Genomic DNA, 26,597 nt, shown 5'->3' on the forward strand with positions numbered 1-26,597 from the left:
CCACCACTGCTCAGGGCAACTCCTGCCACCTTAATCATGAAGAATTTCTTCCTAATTTCTAGCCTAACTCCTCCCCCTTCCAATCTCAAGCCATTCCCCCTTGTCCTCTCATTCCATGCCCTTGTAAAAACCCCCTCCCCAGCTTTCCTGCAGCCCCTTTTAGCACTGCAAGCTGCTCTAAGTTTTCCTTCTCCGCTGCAGGCTGGGATCCAGCTCTCCCAGCCCGTCCCCACAGCAGAGGGGCTGCAGCATCCCCCTCGGAGACTCCCCATGCTGGTCCTTGGGCTCACCCATAGCAACCCATTGGCCCCGCCCACTCGGGACCCCTTGGCCCCGCCCACAGACCGCGCATGCGCTGTGCTACACAAGCAGTTGGCCACAGGCCCCGCCCACCGCGCATTTCAACTCCGCGCATGCGCAGTGGAGCACCCCCGGCCCCGCCCATGCCTGCTCATCCGCAGCGCTGTTGCGCCTCGTCCCTGCGCATGCGCAGCGCGTCGCACCCAGGCGCCTCTCCCGCCCCTGCGCATGCGCAGTGAGTTCCAGGCGGGCTCCCCTCCCGCCCCGGCGCATGCGCAGCGCGGCCGCTCCCTCCGGCGCGCGGGGCGGTCCCGGCGGGAGGCGCCGCCCCGGCCGGGGCTCAGCCTGCCCTCACCCCGCACCGATTCCACACACCACCCCCAACCCTTCCCCGGCTCCGCTTCCCTCGGCGCCTTCGCTCGGGCACGGAGAGGGCCGGGGGGACCCCCCCCCGGCGGTGGCGGCGCCGCAGCCATGGACGAGCAGAGCGTGGAGGTGAGAGGCGGTCGGGGCTGCGCTCGCGCCGCCTCAGGGGCGGCGGGAACGGGGGGACCCGGGCGCGGCCCCTCACGCCGGCAGAGCGACTCCCCGAGGAGTTACCAGCGCGAAAAGTGAAATATTTTTGTATTTTAGCTAAAGTTACATCGACATAATTGTGATTCTTGAAAGTCAGGCTCTGATGTCACGTTTTCTCCCAGCGGTGTTTCCAGACGCTGTTCACGCTTCGGAGATGGTGGCGGCTTGTGCTCAGTGTGACCCGAGCTGAGCAGATCCCCCTCCTGCAGCCCCCTCTGCAGCCTCTCCCTGCCTCAAATGCACGGTCAGGCAGAGCTGGCTCCAAATTAGCTAGAGATTTGACTGTTGTGACGTTCATAATATTGTTAAAATTAGAATAGGTGTAAGATTTCTGGGGAAGTTTATCCACATGCATCCAAGTGGGAAATCTCTTCCATCCCAGCAGTTGTCTGGCTGCACGTTATCGATGGAGATCGCTCCTCATGTTGCCCAGCCCTGATAAAGGGTATTTGCTTCCTAAAACTCCAAAACGAGTCTTAGAGAGTTGCTTTGCTGGTATTTTCAGTATCAAGACATGAGCTGGTTACAGAATACGTTTGCCACTTATAACTGTATGTATAAATTTTCCCAGAAATCTTATGCGCATTCTGTTACTTTCCGGGGACTAATTTTAGTTCTGTCATAGAATCATTAGGTTGGAAAAGACCTTTGAGATTGATTGAGTCCATCCTCACCTGTCCACTACTAAACCATATCCCTATGCACTACATCTGCATCTATGAACTTCACAACTTCTTGCTAATTTGGAGCTGGCTGCAGCTGTCTGGCTGACCTTGTATTTGAGATAAGGAAAGACTGCAAACAGCGGTGATTGTAGGAGAAGGCACATCTGTTCAGCACAGATCATACTGAACACGAGACGTAACAGTGTCTGGAAGAACGCGCTATTTGGGGAAAAACAAACCATAAATACCACATGCTCTCAGAGCGACTTTCTGTCTAACTTCAAAAAAAATGCAGTTACTTTTATGAACTTAACTCTGCTTTAGCTTAAATCAACATATTCTACTTTTTGTAGTAGTAATTACTTTTTGTATCCCTTGCGTGTGTGAGGGGAAGGGGCTGAGCAAACCTGTGCTCTGGGCAGCCTGAGTCTGGCTCCTCTCTGTGCTGGGTGGAGAGGGAGCAGCATGTGCAGGTGACATTTCGAGGTGGCACTCAGGTATTTAACATAGTCAGGGTTGGAAAATAAACTGCGGAGCAGCTGAGGTGGCTGTGGGGTGGATGGAGCCTGGCGTGGACAGAACCCCAGTGGTGTCTGCCGGTGGGCAGAGCTGGAGTCTGCGCTGATAGCAGCCACAGGAGAGCTTAGAGACCCTCCTGTGAAAATCATAGGATGTTTTGGGTCAGAGGGGACCTTAGAGATCATCCAGTTCCACCTCGCCATGGCAGGGACACCTCCCTCTGGATCAGGTTGGTCGAAGGCCTGTCCAGCCTGGCCTTGAACACCTGCAGAGATGAGGCAGCCACGACTTCTCTGGGCAGCCTTTTCCAGGTGGTTGTATTCTAGGACAAAACGCTGCTCTTTTCAAATGGATGTCATTAAAAAAAAGATGTTAGTTGCCTAAGGCTGATTAAATGGGGTGTGAGAGTGTGTAGAAATTGTGGAGCTAATGCTACTGGTGAACCTAAAAAGAACATAAATCTTATAAAAGTCCAAAGAATGCCCTGTCTAATTCAGCCCCCCTCGTTAGTACTCTGTATCATACAGACATGCGCTTACCATGCTTTCAAATTAGTCAAATGCCAGTGCGTTCAAACTCGTGGGTTCAGAATCTGCAGGTACAGCACAGTTTCTTCTGGCAACTGTTCAATCCCATGTGAACACAAGTGGGAATGATATCTTGGCTACAGAAGGGCCCTCTTGGGAAAAGATAAATACTGTTCGCTGAAGAAGAGGAATAGTGTTATAAAATGGATGCTGAGAGCTGGTGTAACGTGGGAGGAGAACCATTGGTGTTTGACTTAGTATGTCGCTCTGAGATGCGCTGTCTGAGGATGTTTGGAATGGGGCTGCGTTTATTAAACCTGGCCCTCTGCCTGGAAAAAAATGCAGCTCTGATATGTTTGAAATGTGCAGCTTAACAATATTGGTAATCTACTCTCTGCAGAGCATTGCTGAAGTGTTCCGATGTTTTATTTGTATGGAGAAATTGCGTGATGCACGTCTGTGTCCTCATTGCTCCAAGCTGTGCTGTTTCAGCTGTATTCGGGTGAGTTTGCTTATCATAGTTTATTCTTGCAAATACATGAACCTAAAAACACTGATCCTAGGAACACCTTCTTGCTCCTTTCTTGCCTCTTTTCCTGGAGTTCTAACGTTTCCTTTTTCCTGCTCTGTATTCTTTAGTTTCCCTTTCAAAAATCTTTATGACACCCTAAGGAAAAGTTAGGGAGGCTGTGCATTGTAGTCAGTAGTGCTAATTTTAGGGCCTATATTGAATAATTGCTTTTAAGAAACAGACATATAATGTCTGTTCTGCCTCTTTTGAGAGTGTGATGCGTGTATGGAAGACAAAAGTTGGGAAAGGAATCAAATGCTGACTGCATCTGTCAGTATGAAGCACTGGAAGGTCCTAATATCACCTCTTGTCGTCTTGGAGGTGTTTTTAAATGCTTGCTAAGCTAATAAGATGTGATTGGATATGAGCTAAATCTTTCTGGAGGGAGTCTGGGACAGCAGGCGGAAGCAGCCTCCAAAGTACCTCAGTTAATTTATGAAGGTCGTGGTTACCAAGGCGTAACACTTAATTTTCAAGCGCGCCCCATTATGTGTCAGTGCAGTGGGAGAGGGTTCAGCTGAGGTTTTCAGGCCTTGAGTTGTATTTCTAGAATCGGAACAATCGTCATTCATTTTGAAAGCAGTGACAAGAGCTATAGGTGTGGGATTTGTACTGCATATTAAGACTGTTAAGTGACATATTGTTGCTGGGTGGTGAGAGATTATTCATGAGAATCTTTAAATGTAGTAGCGAGCTGACAAATATAAGCCCTTCAACTGCTGAGCTTCTACACTTGTGAGTTGTAGTGGGCAGATGAAGTTCTTTCCTCAACTGCTTATCTTTGGAGCTTTCTGGAAGAGAAGCATTCAGAAAGTCCTTGTGGATTTGATCACTGAACTGCAAGTATCTATCTTGTGTATAAATAACTTGAGAGGAATAAATACATTACCTTGAAGACTAATAACGTAGGCTCTGAAAGTATGCTTGCTGCATCTTCTGCTTTCTTTGTCAGAACATGCTCTTTACTCTGTAACTATGGGATCCTTTGCTGGGTGTGTGGCTTCTAATGGAATATTTGGTACCTCAAAGTTCTCTGTGTAATTTTAACTGAGAAGTGGTTGATTTGTCACCAAGATGGAAATAGGAGCTTCTTCTGTGAATAAGTGGTGGAACAGTTAAAACTGCAAATCTGTGGAAAGAGGAAAAACATAGGAAGAGTGTAATAAAAAGAAGTAACTCCTAATTAAGGACAAAATATACCTGCTTGCTGTTCTTCTCTTATAGTTTCTTTAAAACTGTTTTTCCCTTTTCTTTCATAGCGTTGGCTGACTGAACAGAGAGCTCAGTGCCCTCATTGTAGGTAAGGTATTTTTAATATCAGAAATAAATTATCAGAAAATGGATGTGCTGCCCTGTTATCGATCTGGTTTTCAGTGCAGGTGGCGCTATATTTGTAAGATCAATTTTTGAGAGCTGCCTGCTGTTACTATAAAAAATTACCCTGCTATAATACTTATTCTAAAATATGTTCTAATTTTGTACTAAGCTAAGCAAGATCTTCTGGTTTTCCCCTACTGCACTGCTGCTTTCAGTGCGTGTAATTGGTGAAATAAGAGTAACTAGATGGTGTTCTTAAACTCTTCATAGTTTTCTTGCAAGAGTCAGAGACCTGAAATTCAATTTTCAAACCAAAACATGTACTTTTTTTATATTTATAATTTGTAAGACCTACCTTGTGTTGTAGATTTGAGAGGTAGCTACGATGTGTTACTTGATTTGTTTTTTAAGTCCTGCCACCTTCAGCACTTCCATATCTTGAGTACCTAGCAGTTCTAGCTCTTGGTAGACCAGAAGTTGGAAGAGGGCGTATTTTTTTTTTAACCTGAAGGGAAAGGTGGTATTTTAAAATGACTAACCAACCAGTTCTGCAGAACTTTTAAAATATTCAGCTTTTGAAGTATTTAGGCAATAGCTGTAAAATGCTTGTGAGGAGGTAGATACACCTACACTTTATAAAGGGGATAATGGAAGCGCAGTGATGGGGAGGGTTGAATGGGAGAAACTGAAGAAGCATTTACTTACCCAGCATTACCCAGGAGCCTATCTAGATGTCTGGAAATAGTTTTTGGGTTCGCTGTGTGGCTATTCTGTATGTCACTGGGGGTGTGCGCACTGTGGTTCCCACCTACCCTCAGCCCTCAAATGAGTAAATAGACTTACAACGTTTCATTTCTCATTTTTTTCTTGTTTCCTGAAAAAATGAGTATGGCTTCAGCTTTTTGACTGTGACTTTTATGATAGTGTAGAACTGATGAACTGAATTCACTTCAGTGCTTCTCTGTGTAGCTCCTGGAGCTGAGTTCTTGCTCTAACTCTAACAATGCTTCTTGCAGAGCCCCGTTGCAGCTACGAGAGCTCGTGAACTGCCGTTGGGCAGAAGAGGTCACGCAGCAGCTCGATACACTGCAACTGTGCAATCTCACAAAGCACGAAGAAAATGAAAAAGACAAGTAAGTGGGATGTTCTTCACATAAGGTGTTTTGCAGTTTGCCTTAAAGGAGTGCACTTTTTATATCATCTCATTATTAAAATCAAGGAGCAGACAGATAACTTTTGCTTACTCTGAGTTGTGCTCGTTATGTGACTAAAAGTTGGGGGTTTTCTGCCATACTTACCGTAATGAGAAAAGCTCTTCAGCGTCTTTGCCTAAAAACCTACTATTCTAGTTTGACTCAATGTGGTTTAAAATGAGAGGGATAGGAAACATGAAAGGTGGTAACATATCTGCAGGCTCTTGGCTGTTCTTAGTGACCGCACATCTGACATAGAAATCTTCTCTTGATGGCTTGCTTGTTTGGCAGGACCATTAAGACTGTGGGTGCTGATGTCTCACACATAAAAGCAGAGAGGCTGTTCTGAGAAGACATCTTCTAGTCCCTTGTGAAAATGTAATTGATAAGCACAGTTTGAGATCAAAGAAAGCATATAAAGTCCTGCAGAAAGCACTACTATATCTGTCACGTTACTGCTGTTTGTTCTCCTTCCTTGTCATTGGAGCCTCCTGCATTTTCTGATAGATTCTGTTCCTTGGAGCAGCTATCAGCCGTTTCTCAGCAGGCATTTCTTCTGGTTTTATCCCATTACCAGTGCTATTATGTGTGTTAAGATGTTCTGGAGATTTGAAGGAGAAAAGTGTGAGAAGCAGCACTGATAAATGGACAGGGACTAGTTCTGTGCTCTGTACCTGCCTCCTCCCCAAGTTCCTGAACCTAATGGAGGGGGAAGGAAGAGGCTTGTGTTTTGGATCTGGCCTGGCCTGTGCTTCTTTTAATGACTGCTCTTCCTGAAATTTTAGGAAATTACTAAGATCGGTTTGCCCAAAAAGCTTGTGAGCCATTGCTCTGTGGTTACTTTAGGCTGTCTATGATTAGGATTTTAATATTGTGAAATATTAACTTCTGGAGTTCTGAGCTTGATTCATTGATGTTATCCTTTATCTGCTGAGTAGAAATCCAATTTTATTAATGTACTTTCTCACTATCTCTGTGAAATACTTCCTGAGAGAACACTGAGAACAACATTCATTTTACAAAAGGCTTTCACCAAAGTATTCTTGCAAAACTTTGCTGATGTTTTGTGCTTTACTTCTGGTTTTGGGTAGCAAAACAAAATGTTTGCAGAAAATTCATAGCTATTTTCTGTTGATGATATGTATATTTTTGTTTAAGGTGTGAAAATCATCATGAAAAGCTCAGTGTCTTCTGCTGGACCTGTAAAAAGTGCATCTGCCACCAGTGCGCGCTTTGGGGAGGAATGGTAAGAAGAGACTTGTTGGCTCTTGGTCGTCAGTTACAATAAGAGACTGCGAGCGTTGTGTTTGAGAGCAGTTTGAAGAAATAGATGTGCTATGAAACTGTTAGAACTATGGAATTGCCAGGCAAACACTGTAGCGTGTTTAAAATTTAGCGTGCGTGTGGATTGTGAAGGATGTGACCGTCTGTAGATGAAAAAGTGAGTTGAATTTTTTTTGCTGAAAGGGGGTCAGAATTATCTTCCTCATTTTAAACTTCGTGATGTCTTGGTCAAACTATAGATGATGCTGAGATTTTTGCAGGCAAAGGAAGAAGTGTTTCTCAGCGAATATAGATCACAACTTATTTAAGTGTCCAGGTCTATAATCATGAATATCTTCAAACCTGTATTAGTAGCACAGTTCACCGTGCTGTTTGTTACGCTTTCAGTTGAGTATTTCAAGGAGAGACTGCTGTCATTGTTTGGAATTTGTGATTAACAGCGTGCAGCCTTTGTTCGGAAAGGGTGTTTGAATAATAATAATTTAAAAAACACCAGCCCTTCTATCTTTATTTGATTTCTTAGTTGCACAGTGAATGGAACAGTTTATTTTTGGAGGATTGTTGAGACTCCAAATAGCTCTTGACAGGAAGCTTTGGTGATATGAAAGCCAAATTCATGACTTCTTATGAAGGGAAGTGAAAGACAGACTTCCTACATACAATCTGCTTTGGAACTTTTCCAAAATGAGTGATACACTAGGAGGCTTTCTTCCCCTCTCTTTTGGTTATTTAATAGCAGTAGAATAAAGTTAAAGTGGGATGCTGTATTATTCCTCCGTCCACACCTCTTTCTTTTTTAACAGCATGGAGGACATACTTTTAAGCCACTGGCAGAAATCTACGAGCAACATGTAACGAAAGTAAATGAAGAAGTGACAAAGCTTAGGAGAAGACTCATGGAATTGATCAGTTTGGTTCAAGAAGTGGTAAGAAATGGATCCAAGATAATGTTTAAGCTTTCCTGTAGTATGCCTGTATTGTCACAGGCTAACTGTAAAGTGGGAAATGGCAACAGTACACCAAGAGCGAGCTCAGGATGTTTGTGGTCCCTGTGTCTATGCTGTTATTTAGGGAATTGTTTGCCACCTGCGGTCGTAGGTTGGCTCTGCTTCAGCTCAAACATGACTGTGACGGCACCAAGTGGGCAGCTTGTAAGAATTTGTAACATTTGAGGATTGCAGCTTTCACCTCCCAGGGTGAGGGGTGCAATTTTTATCAAAGATGATGACTTTTCTGTGCTGCTCAAGTCACAGAAGAGAAACTGCCAGTTATATTTATAGAATTTGATACTGAAGAATCCCCATATGGGAAATCTCTACGTAAGGAGAAAATCTTGCTCAGCTTTGCTGTTCACCTTTGGTCACCCAGCAGAGGGCATGCTTAGGTATTCCATGAAAGTCAACAGTTACAACAGGAATAGCTGTAATACAGCTCATCTAAAACAACATTTCTGTTTTCTTATCCTAAATGTGCAAGCTTCAGTAAGACTAGAATCTATTTTTTTTTTTCCCCTCATATCAAAATAGGACTGGAGGGGAACCTGGGGAGGCTTGGGCATTTCTGGGATCTGAGAGAGGGGAGTCAGTGTATACAGGAGTGAGACACGCAGAAGTCTGAAGGCTTTAAATTTGTGTATGTTTTTTGCTGAATCCAATTTTAGGAGAGGAATGTGGAGGCAGTGCGTAGTGCGAAGGATGAACGAGTTCGGGAAATCAGGAATGCAGTGGAGATGATGATTGCTCGGTTAGACACTCAGCTGAAGAATAAGCTTATAACATTAATGGGTAGGTGTTTGCCTGATCTGTTATGAGTAGGAGCAATATATTAACAACGTGTAAATCTAATGAGGAACTTTCTTGCCCTAGAACTGTGATTCCTTATACACCTTATGGTGTTAAGCAAGCTAACTGCTGACCGAAGACTTATACCTGCAGCAAATTAACAGTTGGCTGTAACCATGAGCATGTTTCGCTCAGCTGATTTTGATCTGTGCCTTGGTTATTCAACGTGCACTTTCATTTCCATAATGCATTCATAGGAGCACATACTAAAGGTGCCATCCTCTTGGGATATCAGTTTCTTTAGACACTTTCGAAGTGTTACGACCTTAGTTTTCCAGGGTACACAAGCAGTAAGCAGACAAAAAGATCCTTAACCTTGTATCTGTGTAACTTGTCTTGGAAATAAAAGTAAGGTGATAAAACAGCTGTGCTGAAAATGTATTTCTGATGCTTGAAATCCTTACACAGACACATACACCCCCTCCCTGCCACCCATCCAAAGAAAACCTGAATGTTCAGACTTGGAAAATGTCCTTAGCTTTGATAATGCTTGAGTTTATTCTCTTAGTTCATTTCTGTTATACACTTTGATTTTTATTTTTCTTCGTAATGGCCTTCATGCTACTTGAAATGCACAAACATGTTTAAACATTGTTCTTTTTTATAAAGAAAACACTTAAAAACCAAAGTCAGGAGAAGCGGTAGTTACTGGGAGAAAAGTGTCAGCTAATACAAAAGAGGGGCTTGTCTGGATGCGAGCGAATTCCCTGAAGTCAAACCTGCTTTTGTTTGTTTGTTTGTTTGTCTTTTTGTCCAAAAAAGCACCCCAAGAGAACAAACCTGCCATTTCTGGGACACAGAATGTTTCATTACTGCCTTAACCTCAAGTGAGTTTTTCACTACAGCTCTAATTAAAAACGTAGGCTTGCTTTTAAAACGCTTTCTCAATCAGCCGTGGTATATTTAGAAAACCTTCCCCTTAGGTTCTGGGGCAGCTGCCAGGTGTGTGTGTGGGAAGCTCAGTTTCTTAAAATCCAGTGAGTATGTCGTCTTATTTTTTTTTCCCTTTTTAACAATCCTTATTTTCTATAAACAGGTCAAAAGACATCACTTACTCAAGAAACTGAGCTTCTGGAATCCCTGCTTCAAGAAGTAGAACATCAGGTGATTACAAAAAGAGCTGAAATGTTGTGTTACATAGATTCCCTCCTCTGTTGGCCTTTCTTATAATTTTATTTATTTTGAGACTACTAAATGCAGGGTATTTCTTGAGGGGATGTTTTCATTTAAGTAGCCCGAGATTGTACAGTTTCTTCATAAAAAACAAGTCTCTCTTCTAGAAATAGTGAAAGGTGTTCTCTTCTGTTGGTTGAGAAACTGCTACAGAGATTAATAGCAATATCACATAAAACTACGATTCTGTGTTTGGTTGAAGTAACGTAGCATTACTGTTTCTACTGACATAAGGATTTCTTTTCTTTTTTGTTTTTTTCCCATATAGTTACGGTCATGCAGTAAGAGTGAGTTGATATCCAAAAGTTCAGAGATCCTGATGATGTTCCAGCAGGTTCATCGGAAGCCTATGGCTTCATTCGTCACTACTCCTGTCCCCCCTGACTTCACAAGGTAAGCCCTGCATTTCCTTTCTGTTGCAGTTTGAACTTGAAAGCCGTCTTGTAAAGGTTCATTTTGCTTGTTAAAAAATGCAGCTTAGAGGAGAGTATCTCTACCCTGTTTTACTGTCCTACTGTATTCCAGTGTAGTCATAGTGAATTTCAGTGGCTCTGGTGACCTAAATAATCTTAAATTATTCTGAAGATTCCAAAAGTTGGGATTTTTAATGTCATGTTATTCAACTCTAATGTATTTATTTTTTTTCCCCAGTGAGTTGGTTCCAGCCTATGACTCAACTACGTTTGTCTTGGAAAACTTCAGGTAAGAATGTATCTTAAATTACTGTGAATGTTGGGAAGCTTCTTCTGTTTCTTCTCTACATGAGTTGTATTCTTTAAAACACAGAATTGCCTCTACAGAGTTGGGTATGAACTAAGTTATGGGAATGAAATAAAAATCTCGTTTACCAGGTGAACAATTAACCCTGGCTAAACTGTTAGCTAAAAAGAGTTTCTATGATAAAGACAAAGTACTGGTTTTACTTTCCTAAGAAAATATTGAATAATTTTGCAAGGAATACATTTGTTTGCATGGACACAACATTTTGCGTGGGCCTCATGCTGCTACATGCTCTGTGCAGCAAGAAGGATGGGTCTGGAGTGTTAAGAGTGCAAGTGCCTATGCAGCTTTCTATTTCATGGAGAGTTTTGCTTTGTCCCAACAGCAAATTTTTTTTTTTTTTCTCCTTTTTCAATAGTACATTGCGCCAGCGAGCAGATCCTGTTTACAGCCCACCTCTTCAAGTGTCAGGACTTTGCTGGAGGTTAAAAGTTTATCCAGTGAGTTACTTTTTCAACTAGAGTTGTTATCCCATCCAAAACGCTTAACCAGCATTCGTGTGCTTCTCTTGTAAGGAAACATCAGTGAGTCTCTTCTCACATTGTGTATAAAAAGCTGTATGAAAAGAATGCAGCCATTGGAGTTTCCCCTCTCTGCCTCCAGATACCTGGCACGAATATTCTCAGCATAGTTAATGTGGTTAATTTAAAAGCAGTTGAACGTGGGTCTTGCCAATATGCCATAAGAACTTTAATAGATACTTTTACCCTTCTTGTCTGAGTGGGTTTTGCAGATGTTTCTTGCACAACTGAGGTACAGAACAACTTATCACATTTGCATTTATGAATAATACTTTTTTTGAAAGTTGGGAAGAGGACAAGGTGGCAGTTGAAGGGGATTCTGTTTTACCTTATCTCCAGTTCTCAAATGCTGACATCAAACATGTATTGTACTAGTGTCCTTTCAGAGGGCTGAATATTCATCTTTCTGTAGAAATACCTGTCAGTGGTGTAGTGTTAACCTACTAGGTGTGATCCCTTTGCGGTTTGATCAGTGCTTCCAGGAAGCTTTGGCTACCACTATAGCTGTGTTTGGAGAAATAAATGTGTCCAGTGGTGGAGTACAAGTTTTGTTTGTTAGCGATTTACATGGCATCTTTGGAGAACTGGGTAAATCTGTTAAGCCCATTGTGGACAGAATTGTATCTTGCAATGCAGAGGTGGCCCTGATTTAGTTTTCCAAGCATTATAAATTCAGGATTGACTCCATTAGGTGTACTGTCAGAAGGCATTAGAAGTTAATTTTTAAATGGTAAGTTGAAATGTTTCTTCAACCTAGAGGATTCAAGTTGAGCCATTCTGCATCCTTGATTAAGGTGAGTGTGATGGAGGCTTTGCCATATTTTTTCTTGGTTTCTGGTGATTCTAATATCGTTTCTCCGTTAACTGGCCTAACTTTTTCACGTTGCATGTTTTTTTTTTTCCTAAAGAAATTGCTCTTCTTTCAAAAATTAAGTGGTTTTGAAATGCAGCTGTATGTAAAATATTTCAGAACTAATATTTAACCTGCTTTCATGTTGAGAATTTGAAAAGAATTGGACTGTAATGAACTGCTAAGTAGTTTTTATGAGCTTTTTTATGGCTTTTTCTATATGTTAAATTAATGTTTTTTTCTGATACATTGAGAAGTGTGTTTTCAGTCTTGCACTTAAGTGAACCCCTAAAATGTTAATGCAGTAATTAAAGCTCTGTTTTGAGATTTGTATTTGAAATACCAATGCTAGACTGCGTATGCACTTCCAGATGTGAACTTCCTATTGATTCAAGTTTCAGTGGGAGTTCTAGGTCACAGAGGACTAAATATCACAACTGTAATATACAAAGTAGCCTGCTGCGAATTCTGTATTGATTGAAGCCATTTTATAAAATTTAAGGGTAGTGACAGTTTTTCTTTTTTTTTTTTAATTAATTGATCTGTGTTTTGTTTGTTTGAAGGATGGAAATGGAGTAGTACGGGGCTACTACCTGTCTGTGTTCTTGGAGCTGTCAGCTGGATTGCCAGAGACATCCAAGTAAGCAAACCTGTAGTAAGAGCAGCCGTTCTATTGGCAAAGAATCTGGAGCGGTTTGCAAAGCATGACAAGTTCTGTAGCGTGGATAGGAGCTGATGCAGAGCCCTCTTGTATTGAATAGTGAGACCTGTGTTGTCCATCCAGCTTTAATTGTGCCCCAAGGTATTTTAAAGTTGTTACTCAGTGGCTTTCTCAAGATAAAAAGCAAGCTGACAAAACAACTGATAAGTAGATCTGTCTCCTCGCATGCAGTCCTAGAGCAGGTTTACCACTCGCTACCACTACATTCTTCCCTCCTGTACTGTCTGTATAAGTTTTCAGTAAGATTTTTGAGACTGAATCATCTCTTCAGCTGGGCATGTGAGGCTTCCAGGAAGTGCAGTTCTGTCAGGCCTGATGCATTCAGCAGTCCTGCCTCGTTTGTTTTGGTACTAACAACTGTCATCTTCCCCTTTGTAGGTACGAGTACCGTGTAGAAATGGTTCACCAGTCCACCAACGATCCCACTAAAAACATAATTCGGGAATTCGCCTCCGATTTTGAAGTTGGAGAATGCTGGGGTTATAACAGGTTCTTTCGTTTAGACTTGCTAGCCAATGAGGGCTATTTAAACCGGCAAAATGACACGGTGATCCTAAGGTAAGGAAGGCGACTTAATGGGCCTCCTTTCTGCCGTCATTTCAGAGTCACACGTACTGCTGAAATAGGGAATAATTAAGTAGTTGAATTTAAAATACTTGTGATGTTTTTTGTCATAAGTGGATTTTACGGTCATCAGCTTTAATGAAGAAAATGAGCTAAAGGGGCTTGTAGAAACTTTACGTACATTTATTTCTTCAAGAAGCAGCTATGCTTGACACTAATAAGCCTGGGTTGGAGATACAGGTAACTGACTTATAGGAAATGGGCATTTTGTCCCCCTCATTAGGAAGAGTTGTAGTGAGCAGAGGAGAACTTTGGGAATGAAGTAAGTCTGTAATCTAAGAAAACTAATGCTGTCAGTGGGAATTGCAGTGTTACAACAAAATACAGAAGCTTTATCTATCTACTTCAAATACTCTTGTACAGTTCTACGCTTGCTTCTGTTAAACGCTTTATTGCCATTCAGTGTGTTCCAATACTGAGCACAGAAGCATATGCTGTGTGTTGTGTTTATTCCATCACTAGGTTTCAGGTCGTATGATGTTCTTATGCAGGGCTTTTGAGATTTTGGTGGGGGGGAAACCCCAACAAAACCAACCAACCAAGAAACCTCTTTTCAAATGTTCCTTTGAAGGTTCCAAGTGCGCTCACCGACCTTTTTCCAAAAGTGCCGAGATCAACACTGGTACATTGCTCAGTTGGAAGCAGCTCAGACCAGTTATATCCAACAAATAAATAACCTTAAAGAGGTAAGTGGGATGTATATTAGTGTAAAATCACCTTTTACTGTTTGACAGCTGTGTTTCTTTAGGTTGCTGTCGGTAGTTTGATATTGGCATTGTTGAAATAGTGTATATGTTAGTCAACAAACTTGATTTGATTGTTGCTGCTACTGCTCCATTGTCAATTTCTATGTATACTTTTGTGTATCCTAATATTCAAGAGGCTTGCGATTGAACTTTCACGGACTCAGAAATCACGAGGCGTTTCACCTCCAGACACTCATCTTAGTCCCCAGAATGATGATGGTCCAGAAGCAAGGTCAAAGAAATCTGGACAAGGCACTGAAGCACTACTTGAGAATGTTGCTGCTCCAGGATTAGCACAAGATAGCAAGGAAGAGGAGGAAGAGAAGATCCAGCATGAAGACTTTAATGTAAGAATTGTCTTTTACCTGCTTCTTTGTTCATGTGTAACTGTTTACGATAGGATAGCAGTAGAAATGCAAGTGAACTTTGGAATTGAAAAATGTTAAATTAGATTTATTTTCCTCTGAGTGGTAATAGGAGATAACAGACTCGAGAGACAGCGGTGAGATATGACACTAGAAAGATGTTCCAGCACAGAGCTAGCACAAGAAGTTTGCAAGCTGCAGCTGAAAAATCCAACTTATCTGTTTGCTACCAGCTTTTATTTTGCTTTGACATCCTCTTAGCTCCTGTATTATAGTGTGACACTGGGGAGAGGGCGCTTCTGTTCATAGTTTTTGGTGAATGCACTGAAGTACAACTGAAATGATTTTTTTATAACGACTTGTTCTGTTTTTTCTGTAGCATGACCTCTCTGATGGTGACTTGGATATAGATCTTGGTGGAGAAGATGAGGTGAACCACCTTGATGGTAGCAGCTCTTCAGCTAGTTCAACAGCAACTAGTAACACTGAAGAAAACGATATTGATGAAGAAACTATGTAAGTAACTTAAAACTACTTTCAGATCCTCACCCTATCTCCTGGGGCACTACCCTAATATGAGTGGAAACTGATTTTGTTTGCTCTGTCACAGCTATGATGTGTGTAGGATTCCAGTGCAATGTGAGGGGTGTTTCCTGTTCTGGAAACAACATGAACTGATGGTTAACACCACTGAATTTTCAGTCAGCTAATTCCTATCTTTCCAATCTCTTAATTTATTTTAGTGTTGTTTTCTGTCTTTGACAAGTGATAGGCTGTGAAGGTTCTTTCCCAAAATGCTATTAAAAAATCTGTTTCTACACTCTAATGGAAGAGCGTAGAATACTTAATGGTATTAGGAAGTGTTGTAGTAGCAGGAAAGTGATAATTGACAGTTACTTAAACTAGAGAATTTAAGGTTCTTAGCTGAGATGCAAATGTCAGATCCTAGAGTCTTTGTTAGAACATGAATGTTTTGTAACATGTACAAATATAGAAGCTTGCAGGATAAGATTTTGCTGTCTAAATATGTATGATGCGCTTGGACTCTTGGTTAGGGAATCAGTCATTTAATTAACACACTTTGTGCTTAGTTTATGTAGTTTGGAATGGAGAAAACACTATTTACAGTGCTTCATGTTGTTTTCGTGTGACATAATGTTTAATGTGAGCTGAGAAAAACTAGTAATTCTCCATTTTGCACCCCAATCCATCCCCTAAGGTCTGGAGAAAATGACGTGGAATATAGCAGTAATATGGAGTTGGAAGAAGGAGATCTTATGGAGGATGCAGCAGCTGCTGCTACTCCTGGAGCATCAGGTATGAAAAACAGTCTTCAGAATTCCTGTATATGCAGAACACTGCTGGATTCCTTCCCCTGTTCTTCTTGAAAGCAACACCAAGCTGTGTGTTCTGTAGGCTTTTCTGTTTTTGGAAGTGCTGCGTCATGCAGTTGATACTGATTAGTGCAGCCTAGCAGAAACATTGGTTCCATAAAAAAAGGGGGTAATCCTCTGAATGTATTTGTTTATGCAGAAATTTGGAAGGAGGTTTTTCTGTCTCTTTGAAATCCTTTCCATTCTGACTGAAAGTGGACTGACTAATTTTTCCTGTGTCGTATATACGCACACTCTTCCTCTGTTACCCTCCCTTAGGTACCAGCCACGGCTACACCAGTGCAAGTGGAAGAGCTTCAAGGCGGGGAGGAAGCGCCCTGGGCTCGACAGCCAGTAGCAGTTTGCTAGATATAGATCCCTTAATTTTAATCCACCTGCTGGATCTAAAAGACAGAAATGGTATGGAAAACCTTTGGGGCCTTCAGCCACGTCCGCCTTCTTCTCTTCTGCAGAATAGAGGTAACTATATATCGCGTATCAGAGGATTTAATTCCAACCTGCAAGTGTCTTTGAGAATGCAGTCCCCGAGTTAGAAGCAGATTTGAGGGGTGGGGAAAGAGAATGACGGGCAGTCCTTTTAATAGCCAGACTTCCGCATCCTCATTTGTGCTCATCAATATGCTGCATCCTGCTGCCTGCTCTAATGCATGCTTTGTCTTAACCGTTGACCTCAGCTTGAGAGCTCTGGATGACAACTGAAAACAGAAGGGTACATCAAGGAGGCTCTTCTCCTCTCTTGGGAATGTGCCTGAACTGGTTGGCTGTTTTGTGTGGAATATAGTTCACACAGTTTGTGACAATTGTAGGAGATGAATGAATAGCCTTTTTCTAGAAGGGGTTAGCGCTGAAACAGCACAGAATGGCACAAAACAGCTGTCTGCTGAGAAAGCAGTTGCAGCTCTCACTGCACACAGTTTGTACGCTTAGTGGCTGAGAGTAGTGGGAGCACAGTGTATGCTAACGAGAAATTAAATCCTGGAATTTACTTTGTGTTAATAAAGTGTTTAAATTGGAACTAGAAAACTGTATGTAATAGACTGGAAAAGCACATGTAAGCACTTGTGGAAGAAAAACGGATCAAAATGTCAGGAGGAAAAAATAGTGATGGTATTTAAATAATTGAAGACTGAAGAGCATTTGTGGTTCAGTTAGGATCCTTCAATCGAAAACAACAATTAACTTCATGAGCAGCAAGAGCCAGATTGCTGGCGGTTCTGGCACCCGTAGCTATTACTGAAGGTTGCTACTTTCTCTTGTTTTGTTAGTGAAGAATTAAAATTAAATCAAACTTCAATAATATATTAATCATGATTAACACTTGTGTGGAGCTAGCTGGCCCACTACAGTAACATCTTATTTCAAGTCTGAAACAGCCTTTGGTGATCTAATAGAACAGAAGAGAAATGATAGTCCATTCGCTACTAATAAATGCTTGCTTTTGCTGCAACAGTGATGTTGATGTTACTGAATCTAAAAGCTAGCTCAAGCTATTTGTTTCTTTATGATTAGCTTTTAAAATGTAGCCGTATGAACAGTCAGATGAATTTTCAGCTGAATGTATTCCCTGTTTCCAAAAATGGAAGTCACTTCCATAAGTATGAAAAGGGGAGACAGCACAGAACTGTAAGTCTCAGCTCGCTTTTGCCTGGAAAAAGGCCTGGACAAAAGGACTGTAAGAGAGGGCATTGTACTTTGTGCTCTGCTACTCGAGCAATATTAATCTCTCTGGTTTTGCTGAATGGCTTTGTGGTCATCTTTAGCTACTGGCTACACAGCTGAAATCATCTCTTTTGCTGAGGTTCCCTTGAGGATTGGCTGTTCCCAGAGCTTATTCAAGCGAGTCAACTAAGAAAGCTGCTGTTACATCTGGAGTTTGCCAGAGTTCACCTCCTAAGGTGAAGGTTTCTAAGGGCCACTTGGCTTTACAGTTTCAAACAGCTGAATTTGCAGTGAAACACTTACAGAATTTATAGGGCTTCAAATAGACATCAAAGTTGCTCTAATTCTAGCGGAGCAGCATGTAGGCTTACTCAGGTATTAGCTCCTCAACCTGATCTTCTGGTGTTAAGGACTTTAGGGAATTCCTTCCCCGGTTTCAGATTTCCAAGTTCTGTATATCAACATGAAGTGGTGGTGGGAGGAGAATCTTAAACAAGCACTTGGTAAATTTATTGAACGTAGTTATGAAATTTATCTTCAACTGGTCACCAGGCTTGTGAACTCAAGCTTGTCTGGCAGTGGAGAGCAGTAGCTTAGTTGTCATCAGAATTCATGCAGTAGTACTGAGAGCCTAGCTTATTCCCGTGAGGAGGTTTTGAGACCTTCTCCCACAGCAGGTAGAGAATGAAAATCTGCTGTCCTAGTGTCTGTGCAGTGGTTGCCACCTAAATATTGTGATGCCATACCAGCAGAGAAGAATGTATGTCTCTATCCCCCAATTTTGTAGCAGGGCAAAAGGTAGAGTTCTTAAAACCATTAATAAAAGATGTCTGCCTGTATTTGAGAACAGTTTTACTTACCTGTTGTTCTTTAACTTCTCCTTTGGTAAAGCATCATCCTATTCTCTAAAAGATCGAGATCAGCGGAGACACCAGGCAATGTGGCGTGTGCCACCTGACTTGAAGATGCTGAAAAGACTTAAAACTCAGATGGCTGAAGTTCGAAGCAAAATGTCTGATGTGAAAAACCAACTATCAGAAGTGAGAAGCAGCAGCGCAGGCTCATGTGATGGACAGCCCAGCTTCTTCTCCATTGAGCAAGGCGCTTTAGCTGCCTGCGGAACGGAAAGCTGCAGCAAGCTCCAAGAAATAGGAATGGAACTACTGACAAAGTCTTCAGTTACTGGTTGTTACATAAGAAATTGTAAGTGGATAGAAAAGGGGGATTTTAATGTCTCTCTTGCATATGTCAGTTATATAGGGGGTTTATATGTCCAGGCATCTGGAAACGGATCTTTTGGAGTTGCTTGTACTCAAGGTCAGCTGTAAGAATCCAGAAATGTAAAACCTGCACTGCCTTTAAGTAAGTAAATGTTACTGAAACTGGCTTCAGCCTTCTTGGCAAAAGCACAGAAGCCTTTGCTCCACAACCAGTCACACACCTAATGCAGTGAGAATGTTCTGCGTTTAGCCCAGCATCGAGCTGGTCCCAATTGGAGGTCATTTCTTGCTGGCTGCTGCTCTGCTTCTGGCTTGCTGATGAACTTGAGGTTGTTTCATGATGCTTGCCAGTGAACACAGTTTAGGCTTGAAATCTTGCTAAAATTCAGGTCAGCTGAGGCTCTCTCTGGAGAGACTTTGCCTTTTGAAAGTGATTTCAGTGTCTCAGTTGTTCAGGTACTTCCACTGAGTCCTGTGGGCAGCACTGCGTGGAATCTTTGGGGTGCTAGCATGAAGGCTGTGCGAGTGCTTTGTTGCTTACGAACCTGAACAAATACACTGATTGTTAATCCTCTCTCGCTTCCTTGTAGCTTGGGAAAGATGATTTTCCAGCCTTCTGGGTTTTGATTCAAGTTATTGCTTGCATTTTGGAGGCAAGATGAGTAAGAAATATAAACATGAGAGGACTAAAGAACCAGTGGAGTAATTTTATTCCTCTCTATCCTTTTCAATACTGACCTGCAAAACAAGGATTTTGCAACTCCAGCAAAGGTCCGTGTTGCGTTTCATCACTTCCAAAAAGCAGAGAATTTCTTTTCTGAGGTTGCACATTAAGAGAAAGTTGTGTCTTACGGTTTGGAGCCCTGAGTTGTGCCGTCAGTAAGCCATGGAAGGGTGAATGCACTTTGGAAGTGCTGGTTTGTGTTGTGTGTTTTTTAATACCACCTCTTTCCTTAGCAAATGCCTCATCCTTCAGAGGTTACTGAGGCACTAAGAGGGACTGTAGGGACTAATGTGGCGCTTCACTTAAAACAAGCGTAAAGACAGAATATTGCAGCAATTTGATTGAACACTTGTCATGTCTTAAAATATTTTTGCAGCTGCAAGCAAGAAAAGTAACTCTCCCAAGCCTATTCGCTCTGGAGCAGCAGGTAGTCTGTCTCTTCGAAGAGCTATGGACTGTGGGGAGAGTAATCTTCGTTTAAAGGGAGATGGTCAAACTTCTGAAGGTAAACAAGGTCATCTTTATTTCTCTGATGTGATGCTTTTTAGCATCTGTTGTACAAAAGCTTTTCAAGAAGTCTTCTCCTTGGCAGCTCAAGTTTCGCTGAAACTTGACTAGATCCGTTCTCAAATCTAGTTAATGTTCTTGTACCTGAATAGAGCTTTGATAGCTGACCTGCTGTGAAACACTGCCGACTGCCAACTTACCGGAACTTAAATGTGTGTTAAGTGTTACTGCTGGTCTCTCTGAAGATTTTTTTAGGAGCTAGCTTTGCATTGAAGATTGTAGATCAAAAAGTACTGACCCAGGCTTAAGTTGTGATTTGACTTAAAGGGAATTCAAGAAAAGTTGGATGCACATGATGAAAGAATTGTGTGATATTGCTGCTCCTGAGTTTTACGGTGCCCTTTCTTAAGGGTAATGGAATGAAATTCCTAATGCAAAGTTTGGTATATTGCCCCTCTGAAGTGTTCAGAGAGGGGTGGGCTATGACAATCGTTTTTTTATAATGCTAAATAGAGAAGGCTTGAATGAGAAACTGGAAAATGTTTGGATCCAAACTGGTGGTGTAAAAAAAATGGATGCTTTGCCTTTTGAAATAAGGCTGGATGTGCTTTGACTTTCTCTCCCTCTTTTCTCAGGTGGCCTAGGATGCTCAAAGTTGAGCAGTCGGCATCACCCTCCCAGGCCCCTCATTAACAGCAGCATTTCTGAGGCACTGCCTAAGCCAGAGGAAAGAGCTGGTGAAGGTTCAGATTCTGATGCCGGAGCTGCTGGCTTAAATGGCTTAGCTGCTGTAGAGAAGAGCAGAAAAGCTGGTGCTCTAGGGTAGGGGTTTTATTCTTTTTTTTTTCTCGTTATCTCCTCCCCACCTTCCCTTGATCTAGAAAAAAACACACCAATCTGCTAAACCCAGGTGCTTGTAGCATGGAAGAGAAATTACTTTGAAGTTTACTTGGTTGCTGCTGTTCCCTCTGGATATCAGTTTTTTGTTTTATAACTAGGTTACAAGTTGTATTTTCTTCTTTTTTATTTTTTCTATTATTTTGATCAGCCATGGATGTAGTCTGATTCTTTGATTTGAAAGGCAGGCCCAGTCTGTTTTCCCACTAGTCCTTACAAAATATCCTCTAACTGAAAGTCACCACTGTTGATTTCCTCATTTAAGACAATGTTTTTCAGCGTGACTCTACTTTTCAGCAATTTCAAAACTCCCTGTTGGCCAACTAAGCAAGGTGAGATGGAGTACTCTGTTTTGATTTTTTTTCTAAACAGCGAGAGTCACCATTTTTGAGAAATGCTCATCAGACTTTTTCAGGTTTATTTTTTTAAGATGTTTAATATTTCTAAATCAGTTTAAGTGGATATGCAAGAGTCTTAGGCAGTGAGTAAAACTACATGTGGCACTAAAAGGATTTGGTTCCATAGCCAGAGTAAAGCAGAATTTCTAATGTGGGGTTTTTTGTATTTTTAATTTCTCTCGCAAGATCCAGTTCTAAAGGATGTCGTACGGAAGGAACACAGTCAGGTGGTCTGGAAAACACCTCTGAAACTGTTGAACTGCAGAGTATACTTGCTGAAGGTGCTTCTGCAGGGCCAGAAGAAGGTAAATTGGATGTTGTAGAGGGCAGGTGCGGTGCAACAACACTCCAGTCTGTGATGATCTGTTTCTGTAATGGAAATAGCTTGAAAGGGAAGGAAAAAGGAGAAAAAAAACAACAAACCACCCAAACCTGTTTCCGTGGCTGTTGAGCTTTACTGTAACAGTTGGCAGCTGTAGGATGAATCTGAGTGAGGAGAGAACATCTCCATGTTACTGCTGCCTGTGGTTTCTCTTTTCATGACCTTGCAGTCCAGCAGGAATGTGAAGACCCAGCAGATAACCTTCTGTTGTGCTGGCTGTTTCTCTGGAGTACCGGTTGCTTTTTGTACCTCTTGATGTGTCTCCAGGTCTTTGCTTTGGTGTTCATTTGAATATAATTCCTTATCTAATTAAAATAGTAGCCAGTGACCTTGGCTTTTATGTCTTATGCCTTCAGGGATGAACCCCATGGGTAACGGCCTCCACATCCGCACTAGAATCTCTCCAACATTTCATTCGTGCCGGGTGTTCTGGTACATAAGCCAGTTTCCTTAGAGACTTGGAGGAAACTTTTCCCCCTCCCTTCCTGCATCCTTTCCGTGCTGGAAAAAAAACATTATTCCCTTTTTTTTTCTTTTTGAAAGTCCACGTAGAAGAGTTTTTCTTATCTTGCTAAAACTCTCCTGCCTTCCACCCCTGCACTAATTTGAATTTCAATGACTGAATTGTAGCGCAAAGCCTATATTAAGGTGCCAGCATCCATCTCTATCTGCAGTGTGCAATATTGTGTAGGAGTTGGCATTTACAGAAGGTCTCTCAGTGACAAAACTCTGTTTCTGCTCTTAGTCACTGCAGCGTGATCATGATGCGCTCCCGCAGCTCTCCTGTTATAGCAGAGAGCCAAATAGGAAAATGTTTTAAAAACTGTAACATTTCATTGTTAAAAACCCCAGGAAAAAAGATTACAATTTTTTTTCCTTTCAGAGGAATAACTACAGTAGAGTTGGCACCTTTCTTAACTGCTTGCTTTTTCTTAGCAGCGAGGATCAGCTCTTAATTAAAAGAACAGAGCAAACCCCTTTTGTCACCTACAAAATTGTACGAAAGGGAGAATTTGACTGTTGTCGGTGCACATTCAAAGTCTCACAAAACAAAAGAAGCTGCCTTTGTTATCAGCAGCTCCAGTTCTTTTTCGTAGGAAAACCAAGGCGGGGGGGATTGCGTGTGAGATTTGAATAGAAAATTGCTGCTTGAAGGATGTGGTAGGTACATCTGCTCCACGGGTCGCGATACCTCTTAACCTGTTTAAAAAGCAGCTTTTGTCTCCTGTTCTGACTGTAGAGGTGGGCTGAGCGGCTGGCAGGGGGGCGCAGCTCAGGCAGGAAGGAGCCGCAGACTCCTGAGCCTGCGCTCAGCTGGTGACATGTTGAAACTGCTCCCCTTGAGCGAAGCCGCACAGCAAAGCGAGGCCGTTTGCAAAGCTGGTACCCACTGTTCTGTCACATTCCTTTGTGCTTTGGTAAATACATTTAGCTCTGAACGTGCTCCCTCTCTCTTGTTCTTCTGCCAGCTCTTGATATTTGATACTGGTAACGCTTACATGTGAAAAAGCTGAATGCTTTAGCCACATCGGGCTTACTGCTGTCATTTTTGCCTTTTGGTTTTTGGTTTTTTGGGGTTGTTTTCAGCCTGGGGTATGTCAGGAGCATGTCCTTCGTCTCCTACCAGGAATGAGCAGCGACAGTGACATCGAATGTGACACAGAAAACGAAGAGCAGGAGGATGCCACCTCAGAGGGATTTAACAACGCCTTCTCGATCCAGACCTCAAGCGAAGGTAGAAGTGACTGCATGAGCCCCCCTTCCCGAACGCCCCGTGTGGCTGCCTCGGTGCCACAGCGCGCTGCTAAAGCAGAGATTGCTGCTGGGGCTGCAGAGGTATCAAAGCTCAGGGAAGCACCAATAAAATTTGGAACACCTCTCCTGGGACCTTAATTAAAAACAGATCGGAACAGCCTTTCTAGCCTTGAGAAGTCACTTGAGGTGAATCTCTTAGGGAGGTGTTGGAAAACCCATAGCTCCAGTTTGGAACTGGAACTCCCTGAGCACCAGGATGAGCCCCGTGAGTCGGCTCATTGCAGGGAGGCAACCACGGCCTTAGACATGGATTTGCATCTTAATTGGCAGGAATGTGCTCTGAGCACTGCAGTGTAGCTTCAAAAACTCATATTTCTTTGAAAAGCTTTACCCTTCTGATCAAATTAAAAGCTGGAAGGTGACAGCTGACGCCAGATGAAGCTGACTTTTGGCCTCAATAAGCATCCCACACCGCGTTAGCAGCATGACCTGACAACTTGGCTCAATAATTGGGGTTTGCTGCTTTGCTGTATGTCTGCAGCAGGGACTGAAACCTCAGAGCTCTTCAGGAGAATCAAAACATTGTTCCTATCTGTGCCTGACTTAGAGGTACCTTAAATTTAGAACCCTTGACTTGAGACACGGAGTCTGAACTCTGTCAAGCACATCGCGTACTGGTGTGTTAGGGATGCAGTGCAACACAGCGAGCCTTGCAGGTGGTGGAATGTTAACTTTGTGTTCCTTTTGCTCATCTGATAAAGGTTACTGGGTTGGTTTGTTTTGTTTTCAGCCTCAGAGCGGTGCTCAGTGTTCCCAGATAGTGATCAAGTTGGTCCCGATGACCTCAGTTTCGTTACTGGAGAAGACAGCACCAGGTAATTATATCTGCTTGCCTTAACTGGCCTGGGAGGTGGCTGTAACCCTGCGAGGCACCTTCCCGTACTGTCCTCCAGCCGCGGAGGTCAGAGGCACCAGTGGGAGTAGAGGGGTGAGTGTTGGTCCAGCCTGACGTGCTCGGTGTGCAGATGGAGCTCCTGCTCTGCTGCCCTGCGGCCGCTCTGCCTCCTCGGGCCCTGCGGCTGCCGAGGCTTTAAGAGAACACGGTGCTGAGGGGGCACCGCTGAGGTTTGGGTAATGTACGTGGAAAACTCGGGTTGGATTTCAGTACCTGGCATAAAGTTTTGACTTCTGAGATTGTGTTTGCTTGAAGCCTTGAACGTGTCCCAGCCTGAGGGTTTTCAGTGAAATCTGCCTTTCTTCGGAGCAGGTAGAGAGCGGGCTTGGGGCCTGAAGACCTGCCGGTGTGTGTCCCTGGGAAGAGGTGCATTTATTCCCCGGAGCTTGGTCCGAGGCTGTTGGTGGTGGCTGTGTGCACCCTCCATTCTGTCAGATACCCCCGTGTGGTTCTTCTGCAGTTGTCTTAAACGTGTGACTGGGGCAAAACAACCTTTGAAGGCCTCGCACTGACGGTTGCATTCCTGCTGGCTCTGAAAAAAAGATCCAGAAAGGTGCTGGAGCCCTGTTTTCAGGCTGTGTCCCCTCTTGTGTCGTTGGAATAACCACCCATGTGTGAGCGTCCTCATTTTAAATGGTATGAGTGGTGGTGTAAAGGCTGCTGAGCCCTGCAGATGTGCCGGATGGAGGGTTGGGATAAAACAGCTGGCACAGAGGTGGTTGCTTTCCTCAGTCTGTGCTGCGGACCAACCGAGCCCATTGCCAAACTCTTTGCCGCTGTGCGTTGCATTTTGAGCTGCTAAACTACTTGTGAAGCTACGATGAAAGCCGAGTAGCTGGTTAGTGACAAAGCATGAATAGCTGTAAGCGATAGTTTTCCTTGTCTCGGCTGGCTCTACTGACGTTCAGTTCTGTGCGGGTGTCCCACAGTGTCCGTGCTGTACAACTCATAGTTTGAAACTGTTTGCACTTTGTTAATAAAATAAATGTTGAAATCTGGTTTGGAGTTTTGAGAGGTTTGTGTGCAAATAAGTCAAATGGCAGAGAGGAGGGGCTGTCGGTGTGCTGGGCGTCCTCTCTGGAACCGAGACTCCAGTTTCTTCCTGCCCTACACCTGCCACCTTTTCCTGAGTCGGTCCAAGAGCTTAAGGCTGGCTGGGATTTTTAAAGCTGTATCAGTAGAAGCCAGACTAAATGCTCAAATCTTGCATATTTAATGGGAATTGAGGAGGGTGTGATGTGGTTTTTCTTGGTGAAAGGCGGGAGCTGCGGCGCTGAGCTGCTCAGTCCAGGCGCCCTGAGAGGAGCTGCAGCCAGTGATGCTGCATTGTGAGTGTTTACTGGTGTACAGGCCTGCGTGTTGATTATTGTACACAGCTCAATTAGCAGTTAATCAGAGCTCTGCCTCTTCACCACACACAGATGCTTTACTCTTATGAAAGGCCCAAGCCCCAGGAAATGGTTCTGCCTGGCCACGTGGTCTGGAGTGATGGCAGCATTTGCAGGGACAAGAAAGGAGCTGCTGCCATCACGCTTTGCTCACTTTCTGAAGAATTTGCTTATATACAGCTGTTTTCTAAACAGGAGATGAGGAAACAGGCTTGGAAGGTTAATTTGTCTAATGAACTTAGGCTGTGGCTCAACAGCCCCTTCCCTTTCTGGCTGTGAAAGAGCCGTGGGCCCTGGGTAGCGACATGGGCAGCGGGGTCTGTGTTCCCTTTTACACCTCAGGCAAAGGAACACGCAGTAAAGACACACAGAGAGTGGTTCTATCTTTGTTAACTCTTAAATAAACAGACTGAAGTGTGGTTTAAATTGCTGTTTTATTAAGATATTGGTAAAACTTGAACAGTTTTTCTGTATAAACAGCTTTCATAAATAAAATAGGGATGACTAATACATGGTTGTAACTAAACTGGTCTGTGAACTGTAGAACAAGATTGCCAATGGAAAGTCCCAACACAGTTAAATGATTAGCTTTAATTTATTCACTTCATCAAGAACGTGTTTCATGAACAGGAGAACACAGAGGAGTCAAGAGGAGCACCTGGTGTAGCAACTGCCCCCAGCCTGGCTGCCCACACGCACCGGTGCTCGGGGAGAGGGGCTGGGCTGGCCCCAACCCGCTTCCCCA

The 26,597-nt window shown here is 43.0% G+C and overlaps 2 protein-coding genes across 3 annotated transcripts in view; one reads left to right on the forward strand and one right to left on the reverse strand.

Annotated features, from left to right (window-relative positions):
* GDPD1 (glycerophosphodiester phosphodiesterase domain containing 1) overlaps window positions 1–26,597 on the reverse strand; it is a 211,271-nt gene that overhangs the window by 44,701 nt on the left and 139,973 nt on the right. The window lies entirely within an intron of this gene.
* Window positions 686–25,462, forward strand: TRIM37 (tripartite motif containing 37). 2 transcript variants are annotated; one of them, XM_069874255.1, is made up of 25 exons: window positions 686–795; window positions 2,988–3,089; window positions 4,418–4,458; window positions 5,492–5,608; window positions 6,827–6,914; window positions 7,756–7,878; window positions 8,613–8,736; window positions 9,830–9,897; window positions 10,235–10,359; window positions 10,618–10,668; window positions 11,105–11,186; window positions 12,681–12,757; window positions 13,217–13,396; window positions 14,034–14,148; window positions 14,343–14,555; window positions 14,953–15,089; window positions 15,793–15,890; window positions 16,226–16,426; window positions 18,518–18,829; window positions 19,947–20,075; window positions 20,713–20,899; window positions 21,559–21,677; window positions 23,382–23,489; window positions 24,300–24,384; window positions 24,774–25,462. In XM_069874255.1, the coding sequence occupies exons 1-25, from the start codon at window positions 775–777 to the stop codon at window positions 24,778–24,780; spliced, it is 2,910 nt and encodes a 969-aa protein (XP_069730356.1). In that variant the 5' UTR covers window positions 686–774; the 3' UTR covers window positions 24,781–25,462. The 2 variants fall into 2 exon arrangements, with proteins under 2 accessions (XP_069730356.1, XP_069730357.1); XM_069874256.1 differs by having other exon boundaries at window positions 687–795; window positions 24,777–25,462.

Source organism: Phaenicophaeus curvirostris, chromosome 21 (assembly GCF_032191515.1).
Source record: "Phaenicophaeus curvirostris isolate KB17595 chromosome 21, BPBGC_Pcur_1.0, whole genome shotgun sequence".
NCBI classification, from domain to species: domain Eukaryota; kingdom Metazoa; phylum Chordata; class Aves; order Cuculiformes; family Cuculidae; genus Phaenicophaeus; species Phaenicophaeus curvirostris.

Excerpts from the sequence above, each read along its gene's own strand:
- TRIM37 (XM_069874255.1), top strand. The coding sequence starts at position 775 with ATGGACGAGCAGAGCGTGGAG. Across the intron at positions 9,898-10,234 it reads TTCAAGAAGTAGAACATCAG|TTACGGTCATGCAGTAAGAG; the intron begins GTGATTACAAAA and ends TTTCCCATATAG. Across the intron at positions 18,830-19,946 it reads TGGTTGTTACATAAGAAATT|CTGCAAGCAAGAAAAGTAAC; the intron begins GTAAGTGGATAG and ends ATATTTTTGCAG.